At 41.0% G+C, this 27806-nt stretch overlaps 2 protein-coding genes across 4 annotated transcripts; one reads left to right on the top strand and one right to left on the bottom strand.

The window, feature by feature from the left end:
- Positions 1–312: 312 nt before the first annotated feature.
- LOC107808045 (pentatricopeptide repeat-containing protein At1g11290, chloroplastic-like) lies at positions 313–15637 on the top strand. 3 transcript variants are annotated; one of them, XM_075250336.1, is made up of 3 exons: positions 313–3103; positions 3617–3925; positions 15415–15637. In XM_075250336.1, the coding sequence occupies exon 1, from the start codon at positions 440–442 to the stop codon at positions 2879–2881; it is 2442 nt and encodes an 813-aa protein (XP_075106437.1). In that variant the 5' UTR covers positions 313–439; the 3' UTR covers positions 2882–3103; positions 3617–3925; positions 15415–15637. The 3 variants fall into 3 exon arrangements, with proteins under 3 accessions (XP_075106437.1, XP_016488012.1, XP_016488011.1); XM_016632526.2 differs by lacking the exon at positions 15415–15637 and adding an exon at positions 4090–4695; XM_016632525.2 differs by lacking the exon at positions 15415–15637 and having other exon boundaries at positions 3617–4695.
- A 9435-nt stretch (positions 15638–25072) lies between these two features.
- LOC107770219 (putative cyclin-D6-1) lies at positions 25073–27281 on the bottom strand. Its single transcript, XM_016589498.2, has 6 exons — positions 26975–27281; positions 26598–26684; positions 26400–26495; positions 26096–26297; positions 25857–25987; positions 25073–25560 (listed from the first exon to the last, which is right to left on the bottom strand). The coding sequence occupies exons 1-6, from the start codon at positions 27140–27142 to the stop codon at positions 25324–25326; spliced, it is 921 nt and encodes a 306-aa protein (XP_016444984.1). The 5' UTR covers positions 27143–27281; the 3' UTR covers positions 25073–25323.
- Between the last annotated feature and the right edge of the window lie 525 nt (positions 27282–27806).

Genomic DNA, 27806 nt, shown 5'->3' with positions numbered 1-27806 from the left:
GGTTTTTTTCTCAATTTGACTCGAATTATCGGGTTGGTACGGTTTGTCGGTTTCCTTTGTACACCCCTACCGAGTAACTATCTTTGTTGACATATTAATTAATTCTTTATTTTTTTCTTTCAAGAGTAAATAGAATATCTATTCATATAAAACAAAAGTAAATAAATAAATATAGAGTTTATCCGATGATCAGATCTTTCAAATATTGATTAGTGATTTTTTGTTAAGTATGTCCCGAAAGAAATATTTTAAAAATGAAAGTCCTTATATTCTCAAAATATAAATTGTTTAGATTAAAGAAAAAAATTGCAAGAACATAGAAGCTGAAAGATAATACTCCAATGATTATTAATGGACATTTACAACTCGATAGTAAGCTGCGCTTTGGAAGTTGTACTTAGCTCTATCTGTAGATTCCCAGAGAAACTCGCCAAGCTTCATGAGTTTCCCGCTGTTAGCCAGCTCCACCACTCCACCACCACCACCGCTACCGACGGCGATTCCCGACCGGCCGCCGTCTCTAACTCAAAGGGTCCACATTCCATCACATATATATAAGCACCCAACAGCAATCCTTCTCGAGCTCTGCACTTCCATGAAAGAGCTTCACCAAATTCTCCCTCACATCATTAAAAATGGTCTTTATAACGAACACCTTTTCGAAACCAAATTAATCAGCTTATTCACCAAATATGGTAGCCTTAATGATGCCACCAAAGTCTTTGACTTTGCTAATCTCAAAGTTGACCCCATGTATCATACCATGCTTAAAGCTCATACTCGTCAATCTACTGTGGATTCATCTTTATCTTTTTATTCTCGTTTGAGATATGAAAATGTTACTCCGGTAATTTACAATTTTGGGTATCTGCTAAAAGCCTGCGCAGATAATTCTGATGTTTTAAAGGGTAAACAGGTGCATGCGCAGTTGATTCTTCATGGGTTTTCGGATAATTTGTTTGCAATGACTAGTTTAGTGAATCTTTATGCGAAATGTGGGATGGTTGGTGATGCGTATAAGATGTTTGATAGAATGCCTGATAGGGATTTGGTTTGTTGGAATACGGTTATTGCTGGGTATGCACAAAATGGGATGTCTAAGAGAGCGTTGGAGTTGGTTTTGAGGATGCAGGAGGAAGGGTGTCATAGGCCGGATTCGGTTACCGTTGTGTCCATTTTGCCTGCTTGTGCTGCTATTGGGTCCTTGCGAATGGGGAAGTCGATTCATGGATATGTTTATAGAAATGGGTTTGAGTCGCTTGTGAATGTCTCGACTGCTTTGGTTGATATGTATGCTAAATGTGGGTCAGTGGGTACTGCAAGGTTGGTTTTTGATAAGATTGATTCTAAGACCATTGTATCGCTGAATGCTATGATAGACGGATATGCACGGAATGGATATTATGATGAAGCTCTTATTATCTTTCGGAGAATGTTGGATGAAGGATTCAAACCGACGAATGTGACTATTATGAGCACTTTGCATGCGTGTGCTGAGTCAAGGAATCTCGAGCTTGGACAATTTGTTCACCAATTAGTCAACCAACTAGGTCTTGGTTCTAATGTTGCAGTTGTTAACTCATTGATTTCAATGTACTGCAAGTGCCAAAGAGTGGATATTGCAGCTGAATTGTTTAAAAACTTGAAAGGAAAAACACTTGTCTCATGGAATGCTATGATATTGGGCTATGCACAAAACGGGCATGTGATGGATGCATTAACTCTTTTTTGTAAAATGCATCTGCTGAACATCAAACCTGACTCATTTACAATGGTGAGTGTTGTTACAGCTCTTGCTGAATTATCCGTATTGCGTCAAGCTAAGTGGATCCATGGATTTGCTATAAGGGCTTGTTTGAACAGGAATGTTTTTGCAGCCACTGCTCTTGTTGACATGTATGCGAAATGTGGAGCAGTTCACACAGCAAGAAAGCTATTTGACATAATGGATGATAGGCATGTTACAACATGGAATGCCATGATCGATGGATATGGCACGCATGGCTTTGGAATGGAAGCTGTCGAATTATTTGAGGAAATGCGAAAGGGGAATGTAAAGCCTAACGACATAACATTTCTATGTGTCATCTCAGCTTGCAGCCACTCTGGCTTTGTAGAGAAGGGGCGCAATTATTTCAAGATCATGAGGGAAGAATACAGCTTGGAGCCTTCAATGGACCATTATGGGGCAATGGTTGACCTAGTTGGTCGAGCTGGTCGGCTCGGTGAAGCTTGGAACTTCATCGATAATATGCCTGTCAGACCAGGACTCAACGTCTATGGTGCAATGTTGGGAGCTTGCAAGATTCACAAAAATGTTGATCTGGGGGAGAAGGCAGCAGACAAGCTATTTGAGCTAGATCCTGATGATGGTGGATATCATGTGCTTCTTGCTAATATGTATGCTACAGCTTCAATGTGGCATAAAGTCGCTAAAGTCAGAACTATGATGGAGAGAAAAGGTATTCAAAAGACACCTGGATGCAGTCTAGTTGATTTAAGAAACGAGGTCCACACATTCTACTCAGGAAGCACTAGCCATCCTCAGTCTGAGAAGATCTATGCTTACCTTGAGACATTGCTTGATAGGATTAAAGCTGCTGGGTATATACCTGATACCGATTCAATTCATGATGTGGAAGATGATGTTCAGGAGCAATTGTTAAAGAGCCACAGTGAGAAGCTTGCTATTTCATTTGGGCTTTTAAATACAAGTGCTGGTACAACTATTCACATCAGGAAAAATCTTCGGGTTTGTGGGGACTGCCATAGTGCAACAAAGTACATCTCGCTTGTCATGAAACGAGAAATTATTGTACGTGATATGCACCGCTTCCACCATTTTAAGAATGGAGTCTGTTCATGTGGAGATTATTGGTGATCTGAATGATTCATAACTCTTCCAAGTTGTTGCCTCATGTTGATTTTGTAAAACATTATATTTATCTGAAACAAAGATATACAGAAATGCAACAATTCAGAAGCAAAGATCGGAAGCATGACCGAGGCTAAATTGTTGTCTCTAATTTGTTCCAAGTCACATAGAAACCTTGAGAGGTATTGATTGAGGGATGATCATCTTATTCGACAACAAATTTTTCAGGTATTTCCTGCTTACCCACAAATATTTGCAGATACTTCAATTTTATTCTGCTGAACTTTCTATATTCCCCCGCTATTTTTTGGAAGTGGATTAATACCTTAAACTGCTACTGGTATCATAACATTAACATCCATTTCATTACTTGGCTGAAGGCAAAATATTGCCCTCCTCGAATCTGAGATCTTAGGCCAAAGTTGAAAAACCTGGCTCTATCAGTATCTCATAATAGTAGAACCGATATTTTTAAAAGGTCCTTACAAATTACAACCAGTAAATATTTTGGGGAGTAAATGTACATGTTATATGCTTATTGTTTCTCTTTGTCTATTCTGTATCACAGAATCCATAATGTCCTCATAGCTCTTAATCTTCTAATCCCCCTAACAAGAATCTACACTACCTGACATTGCACTTCTACATAATAACATGAGAAGGTTTCAAAGTTATATGTTTCCTTTTTCCTAGGCATGGTTATCTGTAAGTAAGTTTAACCGATAGATGTCTTATTTTCAGATTGTCAACACTTGCACCTTACATGGAAGAACTGACAACGAGAAGTAGCATACTTGGTTCAAGAAAAAACCTGATTAATAGAGTGATACTATTGGCCATTTACCAACAAGTGGAATATCACTTTTGAGCACGATCTTACTTCCTAATATTTGGAAGTTAAAGAGAGAAGATTCCAGCAACTTCAGGCAAAATCTCTGGTGCTTGATGGACTTCCTGGTAAATTCAACTAGTGCCTGGTTGTGACTGCTGCTTTCCAATCTAGAATTTCCCCAATAAAGGGATAGCCACGCTGAAAGAGTAGATATGCAGGTATGTGTATTCAGTTTCAGAAAATAAAATGCCCTGCAGCCTCTTTAAGTTTGAGAATGATACTGTAACCTTTGTGACAAGGCAACAATGTGTTGCTGTGATATGTATATTTATGTAAACTTCCGTTTTTTTTGGTGTATCTGAGAGGTGATTGCAAATTACAGTAATCGAGAAGAAGGGAAATTAACCATGGAAAAGAAGAAAAGAGAAGTGACGTTTGAAAGGTCCGTAATTTCCAAGTCATTTTGGAATTTAGGTTAATCCAAGCAGAAACATGTATGGGTCAAAATCTATCCATGAGGATCGACGCTAAAAGGAATAGTAGGGGGTCGACTGAGCTGTGGTCGTGTTCACAAGGTATAACAACGATAAGCATCTCGGCCATTGTTGAGATCGAGCCATCACTAAGCTTGTACGGCGAAGTACGTGTCGTAATGCTTGAGGGGAATAATGAAAAATATAATAAAGAGAGAATATTCTGGTTAAAGACCGTTGGACAAGTGGGGACATTGGTAGTATAAGTAGAAGGTAAGAAAGCAAGAAAATGGGGCTGACCCCCTAAAGAGGAAAGGAACAGAGGAATAGGAGAAGACATCCGACAAGGCAAAAGCCTAGATTTTGGTCGCAAATCTCTGTAATCGCCATCGCTGATTCAACAAAGATAGGTCTCATAATTGTCAATAGCATTCCTTCCCTCTTTGCTCTTACAAGTGTGGAACAATGTATCAAAGATGTAAGCTTATCATTTATGTTTGATGCCTTTTTATAAACTTAAGAAGAGCTATATAAACTTGACCTCGTTCGATTTTCATGTTCACTATGCTTAGATCTAGAGTTAATTACGTTTGGCTAAGATTTATCCTTCATTTTCTTCATTAATTTGTTTAACAAAACGCTTAGCACTTTTTGGTCAAACAATTTGGCGCCGTTTGTGGGAATTTTCTAGTCAAAATTTTAGTTTCCTTTAGATCTAAAACTAGCCAGAGTATCACTTCCCGGCTGTCACAACCTCACCATCTCGCTGCGAGCACTAACTCGAAAAAGTAGAAGATAAGTGGTTGAGATAACCAACCCAATCTGGGTCAGAGCTCCACATAAAGTCGAGACAATGTCAACGTCTATGCAAAACCCACACCTCACCTGTAGCGTTGGGTTTGACACGTCATATGCATGTTTAAAGTAGAATCACGATCACTATGCGCTTGGCATGACCACAATCCCATTCGACGTATTCACCTTACATACCAGCCTATACTTCCACCTCTTAGGAAGAGACGATAGCCTACTGTGTGATCCTTTGAAATAGCGGGCATATCCTGCCTTATCTTCGTACCCACACGCACTGAATGATTTATGAACAAAGTATGACATGTTTCCCTTATTGTTTGCACATATCGAACGGAGCCGGACTAGTACTCGGTCTCGATATCCCAATGGGCAAGGTAAGTCCAACATACGAGAAGCCTAGGCGCAATTAACGAGGAGGCCGAACACGACTGCCAAATTTGAAACCATCATTCGAGTACGAGGCGAAGCAAGCAACCTACAGTGTTGTTCCTCCTTTCACCGACTTGCCAGGCCAAGGTATCAGTTTCGTTTGGGTTTAACTTATTACGCTCTTTTGTTAGTTCAGAACAGGAATGCGAGCACTCTCCTAGGTACACGAACAAGGAACGAACGCCACTAAAACACCCCAGGAAAAGGTTTCGTACCATGCCATCTCGCAAGTAACGGCCGAGCAAAGCCCTCTAAGCCGTACCATACTACAAATAACGAAAACGGTTTGGCACGGGTCGACTGTTGAGAAACAATCTCCAGAACAGGGGGCTCTCCCATGAAACACACAATATTCTCCAATAAAAGCGAAATTAAGCGAATCAGGACCTACCCCGACGCACGTGTAAACAACACAGCGACGAGTGATGTTCTCCAGTAAAATAATACAACGGGTTGTAATTTCGACCTCGCTCGAATCTACAACGGGTTACAATCCGACCCCACTCGAATTAACACCCTTACGGCCATCGCCAAACGAAAGGAAAATTCGACCTCGCTCGAATCTATAACGGGTTACAATCCAACCCCGTTCGAATTAACACCCTTACGGCTATCGGCCATCGTCAAACGAAAGGAAAGTTCGACATCGCTCGAATCTACAACGGGTTACAATCTGACCCCGCTCGAATTAACACCATCGTCCATCACCAAACGAAAGGAAATTTCAACCTCGCTCGAATTCACAACAGATTACAATTTCGACCTCTCAAATTCACATCTTTACGACCGTCGGCCACCGCCAAGTAAAAGTGAAAATTTGCCCACCCGAATCGACAAATTTTCGCTAAGATGGTGACTCCAAGTTCGACCTCGTTCGAATATATAAGTCAAAAATTTTCGCCCAAGATGGCGACTCCAAGTTCGGCCTCGTTCGAATATATAAGTCAGAAATTTTCGCCCAAGATGGCTACTCCATGTTCGACCTCGTTCGAATATGTAAGTCAGAAATTTTCACCCAAGATGGTGACTCCAAGTTCGATCTCGTTTGAATATATGTCAAAAACTGACTTCGCCCAAGATATTGACTCCAAGTTCGACCTCGTTCGAATGTATAAGTCAGAAATTGACTTCGCCCGAGATGGCGATTCCAAGTTCGACCTCGCTCGAATACATATGGAAAAATCGACATTGCCTAAATTGGTAAGTCTGAATTCAATCCCACTCGAATGTAAAAGTCGAAATTGACTTCGTCCAAGATGGCGAGTCTGAATTCGACCTCGTTTGAATTAGGGTTGATTTTGCTTAAGTCGGCAAATCAGAAGTCAACCTCGCTCGGACTTGCAGATCCAAAGTGACTTTATTTGAACTCACGCGACGAGATCCTACTCGATCCGGGCAAGGTCGGATCCCCAATCAAAAAGATCAAGGACTCGTCACAAAGAAATCCGAAGGTCTATGCCAAAATGAAAAATATGTAACAAGCGAGGGAAGGAAAAAGAAAATCAAAAGATACACAAACGAAGTCGAAGCGACTATTTCATTCATATATATGTACACAACATCCGCACTTTACAAAAGGCCAAAACTAGCCCTCAAAAACAAGAAAAGAAATGAAAACCAACAAAAAAACTATGAATGCTGGAGCAACGTTTCACTCGGCGTCATCACCGCCGTTCTCCCCATCATTATCTTCAGGAAACCCATCCTCAACATCAACATCCTCGGCAACCTCCAGTGTCGCAGGGTCGTAGCCTCAGGCAACACGAGCCTTGCGCGCCTTCACCCGAGCATCGTCAAAGGCGCCTCAGGAACACTTCCCGCTTCCCACAAGTCATTGTATATATCTCGTTGGGCCTCGGCATGGACCCATAGCTCATACAAGGGGCGGGGAATAACGACGGAAGCAGATTCAACCTGAGCCAACAGTTACGCCTTCATCCTCGAGAGTCGCGACCCTGTCTCCCAAATTTGAAGCTTCCCGGTCAATTTCACTAATGCGCTTCTCAAACCTCGCCTCCCTCATCGTGGTCGTCGCCCTCTCGAATTCTTGCTCGGATTTGAGGACGAGAATAGTGTCTTCTAACGCCGCAGCCCTCGCCAAAGCTGACACTTGAGCATCCTCGGCTTACTCCAACTTGGCCACTTTCTTTTCCAAGTCGGCCACCTTCTCCGACCATTCTGCACTGAGAGCGTTGACCCTAGCAGCATTTTGTTCAAGCTCAGCTCGTAAAGATAGCAACTTCACTTGAAGATCCTCACATTCTGCGGCGACCCCTTTGTCCACCTCGAGCTTCTCATTCTTGGCATGAAGTAGCTCCTCGAGCTCACTGCACCTGCAAATAGACCACATCAGGTCCTCATCTCTTTTCTCCAACTCCTCCCTGGCGGACTGCGTACTGACGCTCACTCTAAGCCGCTCACGCAACTCACGGTATCTGTTACAATACCGCTAATACTTCTCGGCCATTTTCAGAAAAATATCGGCCACTTCTCAGCCCTACGAGCGCTTTTGATCTCCAGCGAGTAAGTCTGCAAAAAGGAAGGGAAAGAGTCAATAAAGATAAAAGGGTCACAAAACAAATAAGACAAAAGGGAACTCACCCTTAAGCTCATTGCGGCCAAACCACGTGACAACTGAGAATCGCTGACCTCCTGGAGGGCTCCGCTTTCAGCTGCGGAGCAGAGAAGATCAAACTGCGACACCATATCCTGCAGCAGGTTGGGATCCGACGAGATTTCGAGTATGCGGGAGGGGCCTTCTGCCCTTACCACAGTCCTGGTAAAGTCCTCCTCGAACACCCTCATGTCATCAGGGTCAATGTCAAATTAGGTCTCATAATCCTAAACCATGACGCCTTTCCCTTTCTCTTCGACTGAAGAAGGGGTGTGGTTCTGCCGGGATGATGATGGTATGCTCGGAATAACTATGGCGGCCTCGGGACTCCATACCTCTACTACATTAACCTCTTGGGCGTTCGCAACAGGCATCGCCTCCACCTCCTGGTTAGCCCTACAGCCGATTTCAGGAACCGTCGAAATAAGGTCGCCCCTCGAGGACGTTTCGGCTACAGAGGCCTCTTCCAGCACTACCCTCCGTCTCTTCGAAGAGGCCTATCCACTACTGATGAGAGAAGATTCGCCCGTTGAGCGAACTGCAGGGACCGGAGTCTCCAGTTGGGAAGCAACCTCCAAGCGTACTGCTTCGGCCGCGAGCGCGGTTTGACGAGCAGCTAGGCTTTCCGTACCCTCGCCCATAGTAACTCTTGGTGCGGGCCGGATAGAGGGCGCCGGTTAACAGAATGCGAGCGGAGGAGCCCTCATCCTTCTCAGTCCTCTCCGACCTGTCAACAAGGAGGGGTTAGATCATATAATAGCGAGGTTAAAGAAATATGAAGTAGAGAGCAAAAGCAAAACTACAAGCGAACTCACCAGTAAGAGGCTTGCGCCCAAACTTCTCATGGAAAGGCGCCCATTCACGAATCCTAACCGTATGGGGGAGAATTGCGCTCACCCACTCGCGGATATCGGCAACTAGCGGGGGAGGTAATTTCCCTGCTGCAAAAACAAACAAAACAAACAAAACAAATCCTCAGCAAAATCGCCAAAGGAAGACGGTCAATGACCATCTTAAGAAAAATCGCAAAGTTAACAGAGGGAAACTCACGAGCGAAGTTCCACGTCTCCGGAAACCCTGTCGAGTTCGCCACAAGGTGCTCTGTCCGCACGTAGAAGTAGCTTTCCCAAAAGTGGCAATTAGCCTTATTGTCCATCTTCAGCACCAAACTCTTGGTTCCTCGATGACGCACATTGTTAGTTTTTATGAGTCCACCAAACAGTAGAGTACATGGTCCTTTATGGGTTTATGCTGAGAATGCCAGTAAAACTGTAAGTAAGTGAGACACAAGATTTTTATGTGGAAAAATCCCAACTCAAGGGACAAAAACCACGACCTACATCTGCAGGCTTTCAACTTTACTAACTTGTTAACACCTATTACAAGCCACATTGTAATAACTCTGTTACAAAGGATTCAACTCAACTAACTTGTGACACTCTCACCACAAGCCACTTTGTGACTCTCTAGTTACAAAGACTTTGACTAACTTGTGATACTCTCACCACAAGCCACTTTGTCACTCTCTAGTGACAAAGACTTTAACTCATGACTAAACCTAGTCACAACATAAACTCAGAGAGTTTACGGATTTTACAAGTGGATTCCTAATCAACGCTTCTGGCTAAGTAGTTTAGGAGATACAATAAGAACAATCACAAAGTTACAACTCAACTAAGGACAACAAAATACTAACTTTAGGAACTGGTCCGTAGTAGCATTTAACTTTGTTCTTCAAGCTCGTGAGAATTGATTTCTCTGTTTTGCAAAAGGCTTGAATGAGAAACAGAAATGTTCAAGTGATATTTTGATATAAACTCATTGTTGATACACCTTGATGACATCAGTTGAAATGATGTAAGCACTTTAGTTGGTCAAGGAATAAGTGGGCACTAGAAACAGTGCAGGAAAGGCAGAAATAGTGCAAGCGGTCACGTCGCTTCTAGTTGTGTCCAATTGAATTTGTACTGCTATGAGTGAACCACGGGGGTATCAGGTCGTTGGTTGGTTTCCTATCTCCTGAAGCTATAGCAGTTCACATTTAGCTAGAATCCATTAATCTTGTAGTGTAGTCCAAGTGTGTTAGGTTCTCTATCTGGTTCTTAACAGTAAATTTGTTAGATCATCAAAACATAAGGCAAAGATATTTAAAACCTATCGCAGAGGAATCATCGTACCCTGAAGAAAATGAGGGGCGAAGATGTGGAGTATATGCCCTAGGGAAATTCCTCGGCCGACCAGTTCCGCATACTTGATAAGCATAAGAAAGAGCTTGTACGCATATGGAGAGAGTGGGACGGGCACACTTCATAGAAGCGGCAGAAATCAACCACCAAAGAGGGAAAGGGAAGCGTGTACCCAACAACAAAGGGATACGCGTAAAACGCGCAGTATCCCGGGCGGTACAAATGTACTATATCCTTTCCCGCCGACACCATTTCGATATGAACGGGGATTCCCCACTTGGCTTTGAGCGTCGTGATCGCTGCCTCATCCATAGTGGAAGGAACGGGCGTCGGTTATCTCCAGCAGGGCTGTTAAAATCAGTCCTCGCTTTTCCCAAGCAGGGAACCACCTCATCCACCGTCGGGAACCCCTCATCTTCCAACACCTCTACTCCCTCCTCAAGTAGGGATGCGTCATTCTCCGGCACCGGAGCACCAACAACCTTGTCAGAATGGGAAGAAGTACTAGCCATTTGTTGTCTTTGATTGAAAGAAACGAAAACGGTGAAGGGAAAAAAACAATGGTCACATCGAATTCTAGCAGAAGCAGAAGTATGAGGAACTAGATAAGGAGGAGAAAATTTGCAGAGCTCTTTTCTTAAAACAGTTGAAAAACGCAACATTCAACTAAGGGGCTCCCCCTCTATTTATAAGGGTAATGTCCTGAGCGGGAAAACCAAGAGCCGCCAATTAAGAAAGAAAAACGGAAAGGGCACGGGAAACGACATGATGCCTGGAAAATGTGCGCCATAATGACGCTTGAGAAGTATTTATGACATCTTGAATTGATGTGATAGTCCAATTCCGAACTAACATAACGGTCCGATGCAGTTCTTGAATCGTCACGTTGCTATCTCGCCATGAAGATCTCGTCCCTTGTGTAAGGCGGTCAGATTTCTCCTACTTTTCGAATCAGCAGAGTCCGCCCATCGAGCTCGCCAAGAGGCGACCCCAACATGCGGAGGGACTAACTGTATGGGTCAAAATCTGTCCATGAGGATCTATGCTAAAAGGAATAGTAGGGGGTCGACTGAGTCGTGGTCGTGTTCACAAGGCACAACAACGATAAGCATCTCGGTCATTGCCGAGATCGATCCAACACTAAGCTTGTACGGCGAAGTACGTGTCATAATGCTTGAGGGGAATAATGAAAAATATAAGAGAGAATATTCTGGTTAAAGACCGCTGGACAAATGGGAACATTGGTAGTATAAATAGAAGGTAAGAAGGCAAGAGAAGGGGGCTGACTCCCTAAAGAGGAAAGGAATAGTGGAATAGGAGAAGACCTCCGACAAGGTAAAAGCCTAGATTTTGGTCGCAAATCTGCGTAATCGCCATCGCTGATTCAACAAAGATATGTCTCATAATTATCAATAACATTCCTTCTCTCTTTGCTCTTACAAGTGTGGAACAATGCATCAAAGATGTAAGCTTATCATTTATGCTTGATGCCTTTTTATAAACTTAAGAAGAGCTATATAAACTTGATCTCGTTCGATTTTCATGTTCACTATGGTTAGATCTAGAGTTAATTATGTTTGGTTAAGGTTTATCCTTCATTTTCTTCATTAATTGGTTTAACAAAAAGCTTAGCACTTTTTGGTCAAACAAAATAGGTAGAGAAAAATGAATCCATTGGTGGTGACTGGAGCAGAAGTAAAGCAAAGCACAATAATTTGCCTGTCTTACTATCGGAAATAGCCTCTCTACCTTTACAAGGTAGGGTTAATGTAACGACCCGACCGGTCGTTTTGAGCTCTAGCGCGTCGTTCAGCAGTTGGAAGTCATGAACAACTTCATTTCAGGTTTGTTGACTTGTACGTATGGTCAGAATTGAATTTCGGGAAATTCGGAGTCAAATTGGAAAGAAATTTTTCATTGCGGCAACCTTAAGTTGAAGAAAATGGCTAAGATTGGAATTTTGAGTAAACGACCTCGGAACTGGGATCTGAAAGTTCCAGCATGTTCGTATGATGATTTCGGACTTGGGCGTATGTCCGGATTTGGTTTTGGATAACCTGTGAGCATTTCGGCGTATATTGTGGAAGTTAGTATTTTAGAAGAATTTCATAAATTTGGGTTGGAAGGCATTTCAGAGTTATAGATGTCCGTTTGGGATTTCGAGTCTGGGAATAGCTCCGTATGGTGATTCTGGAGTTGGGAGCGCGATCGGAAGTGAATTCGGATGTCCGGAGGTCATTTTGAAGTCATTTGGCTAAATATAGAAATTTGAAGGTTTTTGAGAAAATTCGACCGGAAGTGAAAATTTTGATATCGGGGTCGGAATGTGATTCCGAAAGTTGGTACAAGTCCCTAATGTCGAATGTGACTTGTGTGCAAAATTTGAAGTCATTCGGACTAGTTTTGGTAAGGTTTGAGACACTTAGTCTCTTTTAAGAAAGCTTAAGTTGGAAAAGTCAACTGGATATTGACTTATGTGTTAGAGGGCTCGAAATGCGAATTTTATGGTTCGGATAGCTTCGTTAGGTGATTTGTGACTTAGGAGTGTGTCCGGAATATTTTTGTGATGACCGGTGTAGAATTAAGCTTGAATTGGCAAAGTTAGTATTTTGGCGAATTCCGGTTGATAAGTGAGATTTTGATCCGAGAGTCGGAATGGAATTCCGAGAGTTGTGTAGCTTTGTTATGTCATTTTGGACTTGTCTGCAAAATTTGAGGTCATTCGGACGTGGTTTGGTTGGGTTTTTTTTATCAAAAATGGAATTTGGAAGTTCTTGAGATTCATAGGCTTGAATCCGATGATGATATGATGTTTTGATGTTATTTTGGGTGTTCCAAAGGTTAGGACAAGTTTGAATGATATTGTGGGACATGTTGATATAATTGGTTAAGGTCCCGAGGGCCTCAGGTGGATTTCGGAAGGTTAACGAAATGGAATTCGGACCCAAAAAGAAAAGAAAAAGCTGCTGCAATTTCTGCTGCTAAGCTGTCTTTGAACAGCAAATGTGCAGTCGTGGAGCGTACTTCGGAGTCCTATATCTTTTGATCTACAAGGAATTTTGAGATGATTCAAAAACGAAAGTCGTATCCCTTCGTGTCTAGTTTCCAGAAAGCTAAGGAAATCGTAATTTGGACATCTGTAGAGAAAGTTATGATCGATTGAAGATGACTGGTGGAGCAGTTTCTCCAGAATTTTCTGATTTCATGGAGCCGACTCTAGAAGCTCATATCTCGGGATATATAAAGAGTTATATGGTGTAAAACCTATCAAATTAAATCTTCGAGTCTAGTTTCTAAATCTTCAAACCGTTTGTAATTTGGATATTTATACAAGACGTTATGGGTGTTTAAACAGAAGGTGTCCGACAAGGGAAAATTTTAATAGGATGTACAACTTGTATAGCACAAGTGCAAGGTACAACTCGACGAAGCACGGGCAGATTCTTTAAACACGGATTTGGCTTATTTCTTTCATTCCTTTCATTTGGCTTGGATGATTTTGGAGAGAATTTCAAGGGGGATTTTATCAAGAATCAAAGGTGAGTTGTTTCTACTTATTTCCAAGTTAAATACAAGATTGTATGTGAATTAGAACATGAAAATCAGTAGAAAAGTGGGGTTTTAGGGCTTGTGCTTTTGAGATTTTCTAGGGTCGATTTGAAGGGTCAAATGAGCTCCGATTTTTGTGTTCTTTATATGTACGGACTCGTGAAAGGACGAAGAACTTTGGTATACAAATTTTTGAGTTTTGAGATGTGGGTCCGGGGCTCGGATTTTGTCAAATTCGTGAATTTTGATAGATTGCTTTCGATTGGGTATTGTCCCTTTAGCATAATGCGACATATTCGTTGTGATTTTGGGCAGATTCGACGCACGTGGAGGCCAATTCGAGGGGCAAAGGCGTCGCGAGCTAAAGAAGTAGCCGGTTTGAGGTGAGTAATTGATGTAAATGATGTCCTGAGAGTTTGAAACCCCGGAATTTCACATCGTAACGCTATATTGAGGTGACTTGCACGGCGGATAATGGGCGTGAGGTAGAGCACCATTGGGGATTGTGACTTAGTCCGTCCCGAGAGATGTTTTTACCGTGTTTTCTACTTGAACTAAATTGAAAATCATCCTTACTTGGATTTAATTGTTACATTTGGGCTTCTTGCCAATTATTTGAATCCTTCAGGGATTGACATCACTGTTTTCGCATACATGCATATCATTTGATCTCAGTCCAAGGTTTTAAATACTGTTTTGCAAACTCAGCCATCTTTCTAAGATTTGAAAACTTAAATGATATTTCTAAATGATATTTCGGGCTGAGAACTACTGTTTTACAAATGCCCAAGGGGCTTATTATGATTTCTGGACTGAGCATGGATCGGGCTGCGCGCCGCAGCAGTGTTACATTGATATTGAGGCTAAGATGTGACTTGAAATAGTGGTAACAATGGCACTGTGTGATATAAATTGGTCAGGTAACAATGACTGACTAGGACTTGATTGATGCCACGAGATGGCTTGTTATTGCGCTTGGGCTGTAGGAGCCCCTCCGGAGTCTGTACACACCCCCAGTGAGCGCCGTCGACGATAAATAAATATGGATGGCTCGGGCTGCACGCCGCAGTGGGTACCAGAGGTTACCGTCATATGCATTACATTGCACTCATGCATTTATTCCTCATCTGCATTATCCGCCATAATAATTATGTGCTCTTATTTCATTGACTGGTTGCTTCATACTGTTCTGAGCCTGATGGGCTGATACTGTTCTGAGATACTGAGCCCGAGGGGCTGATACTGTTCTGAGATACTGAGCCCGAGGGGCAGATTTCTACTTATTATTTTGATACTAAGCCCGAGGGGCAGATTTCTACTTATTATTTTGATACTGAGCCCGAGGGGCAGATTTCTACTTATTATTTTAATACTGAGCCCGAGGGGTAGATTTCTACTTGTTGTTTTGATATTGAGCCCGAGAGGTAGATTTCTACTCGTCATTTTACTGCCAAATTATCTTTTTTTTACTGGTTTAAAAGAAATTTCACATGATGTTTCACTGAATTGTTATTTTAAATGATTTCACTGCTTCTGTATAGAGTGTTGTGTGCCTTAACGTGTTTTCTTACCTTCAGTTATTATTTATATTTATTACTCACTGGATCGGAGTACTCACATTACTCCCTGCACCATGTGTGCAGGTACAGGTATTCCTGAGGCATAGAGCGAGTTTTCTGCTGTTTAGTTTTCATCGGAGTTATCGAGGTAGCTGCATGGCGTTCGCAGACCCGTTTTCTCCCTTATCTTCTGTATTTATGATATCTTCAGATGTCGTTCCTAATTCTATACTTTATAGAATTTTAGTAAACTCTGTAGTAGCTCATGACTTGTGACACCCCGGTTAGGGCTGAGTTGGGTTGGATTTCCGTATTTTATCTATACTTTCCGCTATTGGATATTATTAAACCATGTTTATACTATAATTGTGTTAATTAATTGTCTTAAAAGGATGAATTGGGTTGAATGACTGGCCTTGTCTTCATGAGAGGCGCCATCACGACCAGGTTCGGGAATTGGGTCGTGACAGTTAAGGTTTGCGTACACACTACCTTAACTTATAGAATTGCACTGGATTTGTTGTTGTTGTTGTTTGCTTCTTCTCTTCCTTTCTAAATAAAAAGAGTCCAAGTTTACCTCTTCAAGTCTTAATATGTACTGATTAATTATGCATACTAAATTCAATAAGATCTTCTATAATAAACACAAATTTCGGGCACGTGATGGAAAATATGCTTCTGAAGAAGTATGTCTAGGATCTTAGTCACGGTACAAAAAGAACTACTAGTATGATTCTTCAATAGTTACAGATGCAACATGAAAAAGAACTTTATTTGTTTCTCTTTAACAGAAACGCTACCCTCTGCAATTTTCATTGCCTTAGAACTTCAGAAACATCAAAGTCAAACCAATTAACGTTGATGAAATGACTGTTGTTGGCCTTACATCGGCCAGTGCACCACATTTTGCTCTTACGTGGACTTGTTCAGCCCAGGGAGAAATGGCTATAGTGCTCAACTATATAAAAAAAATGGTTGTTACATCTCCCTCTACACAAAATTTACCCACATCTATTTACGCCAACCCCCTTTCTTGATTAAATAATATATTAGAGTGAGAATGTGCATTAATCAAGTACAATGAAGTGATAACATTTAAGTTGATAAGTAAACAAATTTCTCTCATGTGGAAGAAAAGGTAAAAGGCTTTGGAAAACCAATTTAGTTCATCCTCCAAGAAATATACGATGAGTTTATATAACTGCTGCTTTCAAAGATGTTAATAACATGTAAGAGACATGTCTCTTCGACCAAGATCCAAACACCTTGCTAAAATTTAAGTGGTAACGTTCCTTCAACGTTTCCTCTGTCTTAGCCCCCCACTCAATCCTTGTTTTCATCTCTCTTTGCCCCACTGGGAACTTTTTTTTTAGTTATTTTCGCTGGGAACTGATAAAGCGATATACACTACAGAGTAGGAGTATTTGTTTTTTCTTCGCGCCACTTCTCCTCTGCTTGCTTTTTTTCCCTATCTTTTTAAATCATTTCTCCTTTTTGGATTCGCTACTCTCCCGGCATTGACTGCACATAAAACTAGAAATTTATGTACATATTCAGCTCCATAATCCCCCTTGTTTGTTCAACCTCCAACCCCCTCCCACGCCACTATCCAACTAAATGAAACCAAGATTCTTCCAATTTTCTAACATAAAAGTGTAATGGGAAAAAATTTAGTAGTAACAATGACGATGAAAATAACCTATCCTTTTATATTCGTGAATCGCGATGATTAAAAAATCAGGGATGGATTATGAACCCAATAAAGAACAAAATGGAGTTTTTCTTTGGTTCATTTGACATTCATTCGTATGAAAATTTTCTCTATACAGCTTTATTTTATTTTAACTGAATAGAACATAAATTGCTTTAACTTTTTGCAGCAACATACATCATTACATTGCCATTACGAAGCACAAAGAGGAATCTATGGGGATATTGCAGTTTATAGCAATATGGTACAATTCTCCCTGCAAATACTAGTTCAATTTATTCAAAGGTCCTTCCACTTCTCACTATTCACTTGTCTGTTCCCGTTCAAACAAAATTGTTACATGCGAAACCATCCTAATTAACTCCTTACTATAAAGACTTAATGCGATTGTTGGAGTTGTTATTTGACTTGTTGTGAGTGGCAACAACTGCTGTGACAGGACCAGGGGTTTCCTTAGCTTCCTCATGCCGAAGAAAGAGCTCATGGTCAAGCAACATTTCATATAGTTCTTCATAGGTAACTGTAGTATCACGTACCCGTATGGAAGCCGAGATCTCACGAAACTTAGGGCCAAGTCCACTAAGGATTTTGACTATGAGTTCGGAATTAGTGACAGGGGCACCGACAGTAGCAAGTTCATCTGAAAGGGACCGAATACGTTGAAGGTACTCAGTGATAGGAGTGGTGTCTTTGGTGATTCGGCCAAGTTGATCACGAAGACTGAAGATTCGGGTCTGGGACTTGTTTGCGTAGGCAGTGTGCAAAGAGTCCCAAGTATGTTTTGATCTGTTAGCAGTGGCAACTGTGGAGGCTATGGTAGGGTCAATGGAATCCATAAGGGCGTTTTGAATAAGTTGATCCTGACGGAACCAAAGTGTGTAAGCATGATTAGGGGTTGTGTTGGTTCCAAAAGTGGTGCTCGGAATGAGGGCTGGGGTGGATCCATCAAGATGACTATAGAGGTTATGACCATGCATAATGTCATGGGCTTCTTTCCAGACACGCCCCATGCCCTCTTGGCCGCGCCCCATGGCGGCCTAGCAAGCCTCACAGTGCCTAGCGCCATGGTCGGCCCCGTGGTCTTGGCTGCGCCAAGTGACAAGAGCGCATACGCCTCTGTCGCCCCACCGATGCCTCTCGCCAGCGCCCAAGGGCTGGCCAATGACAACAGCGTCGCGCGCCCTGACAATGCCGCGCGTGCAGATCCTGATGCCTCGCCAGCGCCCAGCTGCAGGCCCATTCCAGCAGCGCCTCACGCACAGACCCCGATGCCAAGCACCAGCGCCCAGCCTCAGGCCAACACAACAAGTGTCGCGCGCGCCCACAGCAACGCGCGCGCAGACCCTGACTCGCAAGACAAAGTTGCTGCCATCGGACTTAGTTCTACTTTGTCATAAACTAAGTCCTTTTCATTGTGATTATAGGCTAGTTTACATCATTTTCATTCAGTGTGCTTCTACAGCTTTATTAGGACTAGTCATGTAATGTTGGTTTATTTTTTTTAAGCATTATTAAGGGGGACCAAACAATCAAACATTTTTAAGCAAGCAATTTTCTGGTGTCTCCCCCCCTCGACACCGCATCTTTTGTAATCAGCATTTCAGTCATCAATAAAATCATCATCATCATTCAAAACCCAATTCTCTCTCAGCTTCCGCAATTGCTCGTGACATTGGTTTTCCGGCACGACACTGACAATCTAGTCTAGCGTGCGGAGGGGACCTCATTGGCCGACAACAACCGCACTGACATTAGTTGCTTAGCCTTACGCTGCCCTTCCAAAGAACATCAGGAAGGCGTTGCGTAACAGTTGGTATCAGAGTCTGTCACACCTCCTTTTTCACCTACACCCCCGCTAAGGGACGTAAATGAAGTTTTTCCAATTAAAGGACAATCGAAACGAGATTTTATTTAAAGGTTCAGAGTCGCCACTTGGGAGATTTATGGTGTTCCAAGTCACCGGTTGAATCCCGAATCGAGGAAAAGAATGACTCTGTTTAACAGTCTGCGCACAAGAAATCCGGATAAGGAATTCTGTTAACTCGGGAGAAGGTGTTAGGCATTTCCGAGTTCCGTGGTTCTAGCACGGTCGCTCAACTGTCATATTCGGCTTAATTATCTGATTTTATACAATTATGAACCTACGTGCAAATTTAACTGTTTATCGCTTTTATTATTATTATTTATTCAAAGAATTGCAACGTCGTGAAAATGCATCTCGAATTACGCCACATAAATGTACCCGCAATTTTTGATACGTTCCAACTTCGTTGAGATTTGGATTTGAGTCACATAAATGTGCACCCGAGTTTAGGAAGATAACATTATTAAATACGCGCCTGAAGATACTAACGCGTTGTTATTTTGAGAAAAGCCGTAAAGTTCGCTATGCGGCCTGTCTTGAAATCTAAGCATTTGAAATAACTGTCCGTTGAGGCCCCCGCAGTTTGTGTATTCTTGTTTGTCGAGGCTCGTCTCATTCATTAAATTTTTAAAGGAATTTGCAACGTCGTGGAAATGCATCTCGAACCACGTCACAATCAATGTACCCGTGATTAACGACACATTTCGACTTCGTTGAGATTTGGATTTGGGTCACATAAATGTGCACCCGAGTTTAAGAAAGTAAATTATTAAAAGTACGCGCCTAACAGTGACTAACACGTTATTACTTTGGGAAAAAGGCCGTGAATTTCGCTAAGCGGCCGATCCCGAGTTCTAAGTAATTAATATATATACAATCGTGAGGGCCCCGCAATCGGTGAGTTTTACTAGGCGAGGCTCATCTCGTTTATTTTGAAAGGACAATCCTAAAGTGACTACATTTTCTATTAAGTTCGTCTCTAAAATAAAAGAGAAGAGGTCGTAATTAGTTACATGTTTATAAGCTCGTGCCTCTTATTGTTTATTAGATTAAGACAAATGCAAACGGAAAATTGCAACAGAGCTTACTCAAGGGAGATTGTATTGTTCCTTATTCTATTAGTTAATAACACTAAAGTTGAGATTATAAATAGAACACGAGATTGACACCCAGTAATATCAAAACAAACTAACTATTCTTTGATTAATTTAAACTAACATTATTAGATGAATTGAACTATTGGAACTAACTATGTGTAATACAAAGCCATTTTTTTCTCTTTTTACGACTTGTCGAAGAAATGCGTCAATGCTTAAAAACAACTGACATTAGGCTAACATCAATCACTAACATTTGAGAATATTAGTTACTAACATTATTCACATTGCTATTTAAAATGATGTTACTTACTCAAGCGAACTCGCAATTTCAGAACTAACCCTATTAAACCAACATGCTGATTTTCATAAACTATTTGAAACTATTACACGACTACTGAAAAAAAGAATTAACTACACTATATTTCATAACTAGTAATCACAGACTAAGATAAATTACAATTGATATTCTTATGTTTGTAGAAATAGATTAACAGTCCAGTTTATGCAATCCAAAGTCATTCTAATACATGCTATGCGATATCAAGTGAACTACTGCTTATACATTAAATTAAACACAAAGAAACAGGAGACTTTCAGAAATTCATTCCAACAACTCTTTACTGCCTTTCCATTAAATTTGAGAGCTTTAGAACATGTACTTGGATAATGGAAATACAAGAAGATGAAGGAGCGGTCAGCAACAGTAATAACACAGCAACACAGTGACAGAACAACCCAGTGACAGATTAAAATGAAGGAACCAACAGAGTTCCAGCAAACCCAATGAAAACAGTAGCCAATAACCAATAGCAAACTCAGGAAGAACCAATTGAAACCCCAGAAATACCACACAACAACACCGATGAAACCGCAACAGTGCTAGTTCTGATATTCAGCAGTAAAAGAAAAGACTAACTTTTCAGTTTCTTCGCTCTCAAACACTGAACCTTTTAGATTAAAAACCAGCCTGTTTTTCTTACTCTCAAATTACTGAACTTTTAAATGTTAAAAATCCAGCTTAGACTCTCTGAAAAAAAAGACCTGAAGAGAACTGATTTCTTTCTCCAAAAACCAGCCTCCTTTTCTGTCTTGAAATGACCCTATTTATAACCCAAAACAGGTATGAGCAACATAATTTAATCAATCCTTTTTAAGCTTTTCATACCATTATGTTTTGTTCCCCACACTTGCATGTCTTGTCCCCCACTATATTAAACAAATGTATTAATTCCCACTACCACATGTCTTTTCTTTATTTAATTCCCTTATTCCCCACTACTGCATGTTTTGTCCCCCACTATATTAAACAATGTATTAATTCTCACTACCATATGTCTTGTCCCCCACTATGTATTAAACAATGTATTATTTTAATATTATTAGTACTTAGTGGACATAGCACTCAAATTAATCATTTTTTAAAACTTAAAATCCCGAAAATGCCCCTAAAACTACTGAAATTACCATTCTACCCCATCAGCTATATCCAATCCTCCTAAGTCAATTAACCAAACCTTAGCAGCTATAACCAACCTTAATTGAGAAATATTAACAATTGACTAATTTAAACACATGAAACTAACTCTCAATCAATGACATTAAGACAATTCAACAAAGCCAGATTCATATCCAAACAAACTTAGCAGAACAAACAAGTAAATCCAAATCACTAAACACAATCATCAATTGAACTCAAACTAGATCAAACAACATCATAACAAAGATGAATGATTCAGAACAAAACTATGTTGAACATTACGGTCAGATTTCAGACTACGATTGATACACAGATACATGGGCTGAAATAACACAATTCTAAGTTAAACCTGTACAAAAAATGTAGGAATATTGAAAGTGTATCAACGATGAACCCTGAAGCTAAAATCTATGGACCAGCACATAAAACACTCGACATTAAATCGTAGTCTATATTCCTGGGTTCGAATTCAAACTAATACAAACTAACAAACTGGGGTTCCTACATTTAAACCAGAACTAATAAACTTCAAACAAAATGAACATGAATTATCTGTAATACAAATAAAGACCTGGGTTCGAATTCAAACTAACCCATCAGAACACAAACACAATCAGAGAAAGAAGAAAAGGAGGGGAAGACGAATTTGCTGAATGAACTAAAAAGAAAAGAGAACGGAAACCTACTAGTTTAAAGACCGGGTTCGAACAGGGACCTCGACACGCCTGAACAAACCTCTCTGTTTTCAGCCCCTTTTCGTTTTTTTTGATGAAGTGACGAAGGAGTTCACTGGTTTGTGGTCGTTTGGGGATGGACTGGGGGAGACGACGAAGGGGTCGTTGGCGCGACAGTGGAGCTGGAGCAGCAGTGGCTTGGAGATGTTGCTGCTCGCTGCTGCTCGACAGACAAGGGTGGTCGATGGTCAGCTAGCGACGGGTTGGCTGTGTTGGTCGTGAGGCGGAGCTGGGGTGGTGACGACGTGGTTGTGGTGGACGTGAGGAGGAGCTGCTGGTGAGGACGATGAAGAAGATGAAGCAGAAGGGGTGGGGTGCTGGGGTTGTCGTGGTGGAGATGGGCTGTTGGTCGACGTGAGGCCTGGTGTCTGCGTCGTTCATGGCTGGAGGTCGACGGGAATGGAGGTGAAGAAGATGAAGCAGAAAGGGTGGGGTGCTGCTTGAAGAAGGGGGATGAAGGGGGCGAGTGTTTAGGGTTTAGGGAATGGAACAAAATGAAAAATAGAAGAGGGGTGGTCGTTTGAGGTTATGGGGCAGACCGGGCCGGGTCGACCCGGTGGGGGTTTGGTTCTTTGGGCCTGTGGTTTAAAATTGAAGAAAAGTCCCAATCCGATTTTCTTCTTCTTTTATTTCCATTGCTTTTTTTTTCTTTTTTTTTCCTTAAAATAAAACTAAAATTCTAAAAATTCTAAATTAACCAATAGAACTAAATTAATTTATAAAAGTACTTATTAACTCTTAATAACAATTAAGACACAATTACAAAGCAATTAACGATAAAATCACACAATTTGGACATTAAATGCTAAAACTACAACGTACATTATTTTTATGATTTTTGTTCTTGTAAAACAAACTTAATTGCTCCTAATTGTAAAATTAAATCCTAAATGCAAATGCGACATATTTTGTATTTTTTATTAATCTAATAAATAAACATGCACAGACAAATACAAATAATTATCCAAAAATGCCAAGAAAATTCTCAAAATTGCACACAAAGGAAAATTGTTTTAATTTAAATTTTTTGGGAGTAATTCTCACATAGGGCAAAAATTACGTGCTCACAGAGCCTAACTCAGACATCCATCCACCATCGGATGGCCAGACAGACCGGTTCGATAACATGCTGGAGGAATATCTCCGCAACTTTGCAACCGGATCACAGAAGCATTAGGTGAAGCTCTTGGATGCTGCTCAACTGTGTTTCAATTCTCAAAAGAGCCATCATACAAACAAAAGCCCCTTTGAAATTGTTACCGGACAGCAACCGCTTCTCCCGCAAATGGTGAATGCATCAACCATGCCGAAATCTCCTCGAGCTGCCAACTTCTCGAGCGAATGGGAGCGCAACATGGGGATAGTGCGGAGCTATCTCGTCAAAGCCCAAGAGCGGGCAAAAAGATTCACCGAATAAAATCTTTGCTTTGCCCAACATCAAACAGGGGACAAAGTAATGCTATGCATCCCAAAGCGGTACTTGTTTGCAGAGAGGACCCATGACCCTCGCCTGCATCAAAAATACATCGGGCCCCTGCCCATTGAAAAACGCATTGGGAAATCCACATACCATGTGAAAACTCCATCCTGGTGGAAGATCCATCCAGTCTTCCATGTCAGCCGCATGAAATCATTGCGTCGCTACAACAACCAGCTCACAGAACAGAGAGGCGCAGACCTCCCATCCAACAACCACCAGAAGCATCATCATCATCATCATCATCATCATAAGACTCCGAGGACGGCGCCAACTCAGGTGGGGGAGAATGTCATGGGCTGCTTTCCAGACACGCCCCATGACTCCTTGGCCGCGCCCCATGGCGGCCTAGCAAGCCTCATAGTGCCTAGCGCCATGGTCGGCCCCGTGGTCTTGGCTGCGCCAAGTGACAAGCGCGCATGCGCCTCTGTCGCCCCACCGATGCCTCTCGCCAACGCCCAAGGGCTGGCCAATGACAACAGCGCCGCGCGCCCTGACAATGCCGCGTGCGCAGATCCTGATGCCTCGCCAGCGCCCAACTGCAGGCCCATTCCAGCAGCGCCTCGCGCACAGACCCCGATGCCAAGCACCAGCGCCCAGCCTCAGGCCAACACAGCAAGTGTCACGCGCGCCCACAGCAACGCGCACGCAGACCCTGACCCGCAAGACAAAGTTGTTGCCATCGGACTTAGTTCTACCTTGTAATAAACTAAGTCCTTTTCATTGTGATTATAGGCTAGTTTACATCATTTTCATTCAGTGTGCTTCTACAGCTTTATTAGGACTAGTTATGTAAAGTTGGTTTATTTTTTTTAAGCATTATTAAGAGGGACCAAACAATCAAACATTTTCAAGCAAGCAATTTTCTGGTGTCTCTCCCCCTCGACACCGCATCTTTTGTAATCAGCATTTCAGTCATCAATAAAATCATCATCATCATTCAAAACCCAATTCTCTCTCAGCTTCCGCAATTGCTCGTGACATTGGTTTTCCCGCACGACACTGACAATCTAGTCTAGCGTGCGGAGGGGACCTCATTGACGGACAACAACCGCACTGACATCAGTTACTTAGCCTTACGTTGCCCTTCCAAAGAACATCAGGAAGGCGTTGCGTAACAATAAACATGGAGAACTGAGCTTTCCAAGTAGCAAAATTGTGGCTGCCACTAAGTTTGATAGGTAGTTGGGAAGCGGGGTTGAACTGAACTATGGTGATGGTACTAGCAATGTTGTCGGCATTGACAACTCCGGTTGTGTTTTCATCTTTCGTCATTGGAGGATTTGGTGTTTGGAAAAAAGAAAAGGATCTAGCTCGTTAGAGTAGTATATGTTCTGATACCATATAAAGACTTGAGTAGATGATGGAAAATACTGTATTTGTTATTGAATACCTCAGTGAGTTTAAATACAAGTTACAATAACCATCTTTGTAGAGTTCTATATAAACCTAATAGCTGATGAATCCTATCTAAATCATAGGGATAACTCTAAATGCCTAACTATGATATCATCTTATTCTAGAAGATAAATGCAATCTAATCTGAAGAGATAAATACTAAAAACAAACTGATCAAGAACTGGTGATCCAATACTTACCACCACAACAAAATTAAAGGGAAAAAATAAAATTAGCACCGCTGAATATGAGAAATCCGGAACGTCTGGTCATCCCTAAAATCGTTCAGTTTACGCCTTTTTATGCTATCCCCATCTAGATTCGTGGGTTTCTCGCATTCAGAAGTTGTACATTCACAGTCAAGAATACTTTTTGGCGGCAACGTACTACAAGACTCTGAATCGACAGTGGACTCACGCCCTTCTATCAGCATTTCCCGTACTACAGCCAAAGCATTCATAAGTTCCTCCTAACAAAGAGTATACTTCCTCAGTTAGAATCATGTAAATGAAGGAAAAAAAGTGGAGTACTACTAATAAAAATGGAGAAAACATTATTATATTATACAAGAAAAATAACATAGTCAAAACATATTGTACTTTTTAGTCTTTAATTATTTGGAATAACATTTATTTATTTAGAAACTACACCAAAAATTATAAGGTATTTAGAATATTAAAAAAAGCCAGTTAAAAAAGAATAAGTTGACTCTGCAATCCAATAATTGGAACAAGGAAACAGATTAATTATTTAAAGAGGACTTACTTTAGTTAAGTATTGACATGCTGAAATTGCAGCTAAGAAAGAGGAAAATTGCAATGGCATCAACTCATCAGCTGCACACAGAAGCGCCGATGCTGCTATTATTGATGGTTTATACTCAAAAAGCTTAATTTCTGCAATAAAATTTGTAAATATGGCGGCATTAATCAAAGGTTAAGATATTAGTTGCTTGTTACCTAGCTAATAACATAATTATGAAATTACCAGAGAATTAACAATACCGTATTGAGTACTGAAGATGATATCTGAAGCTCGTCGTTTAAGAGGCTGAGTCAGAGACGAGTCACCGAGTTGAAAAAGCGACATGCAGAAATGCAGAAACGAGAAAGGCGTGATGGATCTTAGTCGCCATTCTAGAGTAGTGAGAATCAGCGATTCCATACGCGGAATTGATTGAGCGTCAAAAATTATCCCTACATCTCTCTGTTATACAAATTTCTCATTAAATCGTATTGAATTGAACTTTTTTGCAATGATGAGAAACAAAGTTGAAATTGCGCTGTTCAGTATTGACTCGCAGTATACCTGAATATCGGAGAGTGATAAATTGAAGTTCGTCATTTTCGCTGCAAGTGAAAGGCTAGCAATGACGAGAATCCGTACAATCCATGGCCTATTCTCCTGTAGAAGTAAGTTTCACACAATTCTCATCAGATCCTTAACTATTTCATTCAATTTAATGTGTAAATAGCTCCGAATATGAAGCTTATGAATTTCATTTACCGTAACTACTTGTTCGGAAAGAAAACGGTCGATGTAATTGACAGCGAGATATGCCATATACGGATCAAATTTGCAAGCGCTTTGTGTCTGCAAAAAGCACAACCAAAAACACGTGTAATTACCTACTTAAACAATCTATTATTGTAGCTACTTCATAATTTTCACGATTATTATCGCTATTAAGAGTTAAACCAAGAGACGAGAATTAACAATTTCATACAACGAGTACTGCAAATTATTACTTCTGATAGTATAATTTTCGAACATTTAATTTTAATCTGAGAGAATTTACATATCGATTTAACACGTGCAAAACAGATTAATATGAAAGCATTACAAATTTTTGCTGAAAAATTGGAATTATGAAGAGTGTTTACTTGAGAAATAAGGGAGAGAGAATGGCGGCGAAGGCAAAAGCGAACATCGGTAGATTTGAAGGCGAGAAAGGACGGCAAGTGATCGGATTCGGAAGCGAAGAGAGCTGAAACGGCGTCGAAATGATGTTCTCCGCAGCCCGTCAATGGATTCTCGAGATCGAATTCCATTTTTCCTTTTGTTAATCCGTTGAAGTTTAGTAACACGAATTAAGCGGCAATAAAGTGAAAGGTGAAAGTTAGAGCGACTGAACTTGTTGAATTTTGTTCAGTCAGAATGCATGAAAACAGAGAGAAAAGAAAAACTGTTAGTTAGAGCGCATTCCCAACCTTCGTATATATAGACTCCCGCTGAGCTGTAACTTATAAGGTCCACGTTTGTCCCGTTCTACAAAAAAGTTTGGTACGACTGTTACTGTGCACATAGTATAAGAGTGTTGATTTTACTACAAGAAAATTGCTCGACACACATAATTCTTTTCTTTTTATATTTTCACTTTGGAGGTTGGAAAGGAAGGGAAAGATGTCACAATTGACCTTTATTACTCTCTTCGTTTTAATAAATACATTGTGTAGTTTGACCGTACACACAGGAAAAAAAATTGAAATGTTTTATCGCAAATATGTTATAATATTTGTGTGACTGTAAATTTTTTTAAAATATATGATATTAAAAGTGATATCATATTTATATATGTGTTTTAAAAGACTTATTATTAAGAGGAAAATGTGAAATTCAAGTTAACTTTTTTTAATTTTAAAAGTATATTCGTTTGAAGCAGACTAAGACGACACTCAAAGCGAACAGAGAGAAGTGGTAAGACACTCTAGTTTT

Source organism: Nicotiana tabacum, chromosome 3, assembly GCF_000715075.1.
Source record: "Nicotiana tabacum cultivar K326 chromosome 3, ASM71507v2, whole genome shotgun sequence".
Taxonomy (NCBI): domain Eukaryota; kingdom Viridiplantae; phylum Streptophyta; class Magnoliopsida; order Solanales; family Solanaceae; genus Nicotiana; species Nicotiana tabacum.
This window is presented reverse-complemented; position numbering and strand designations above follow the sequence as displayed.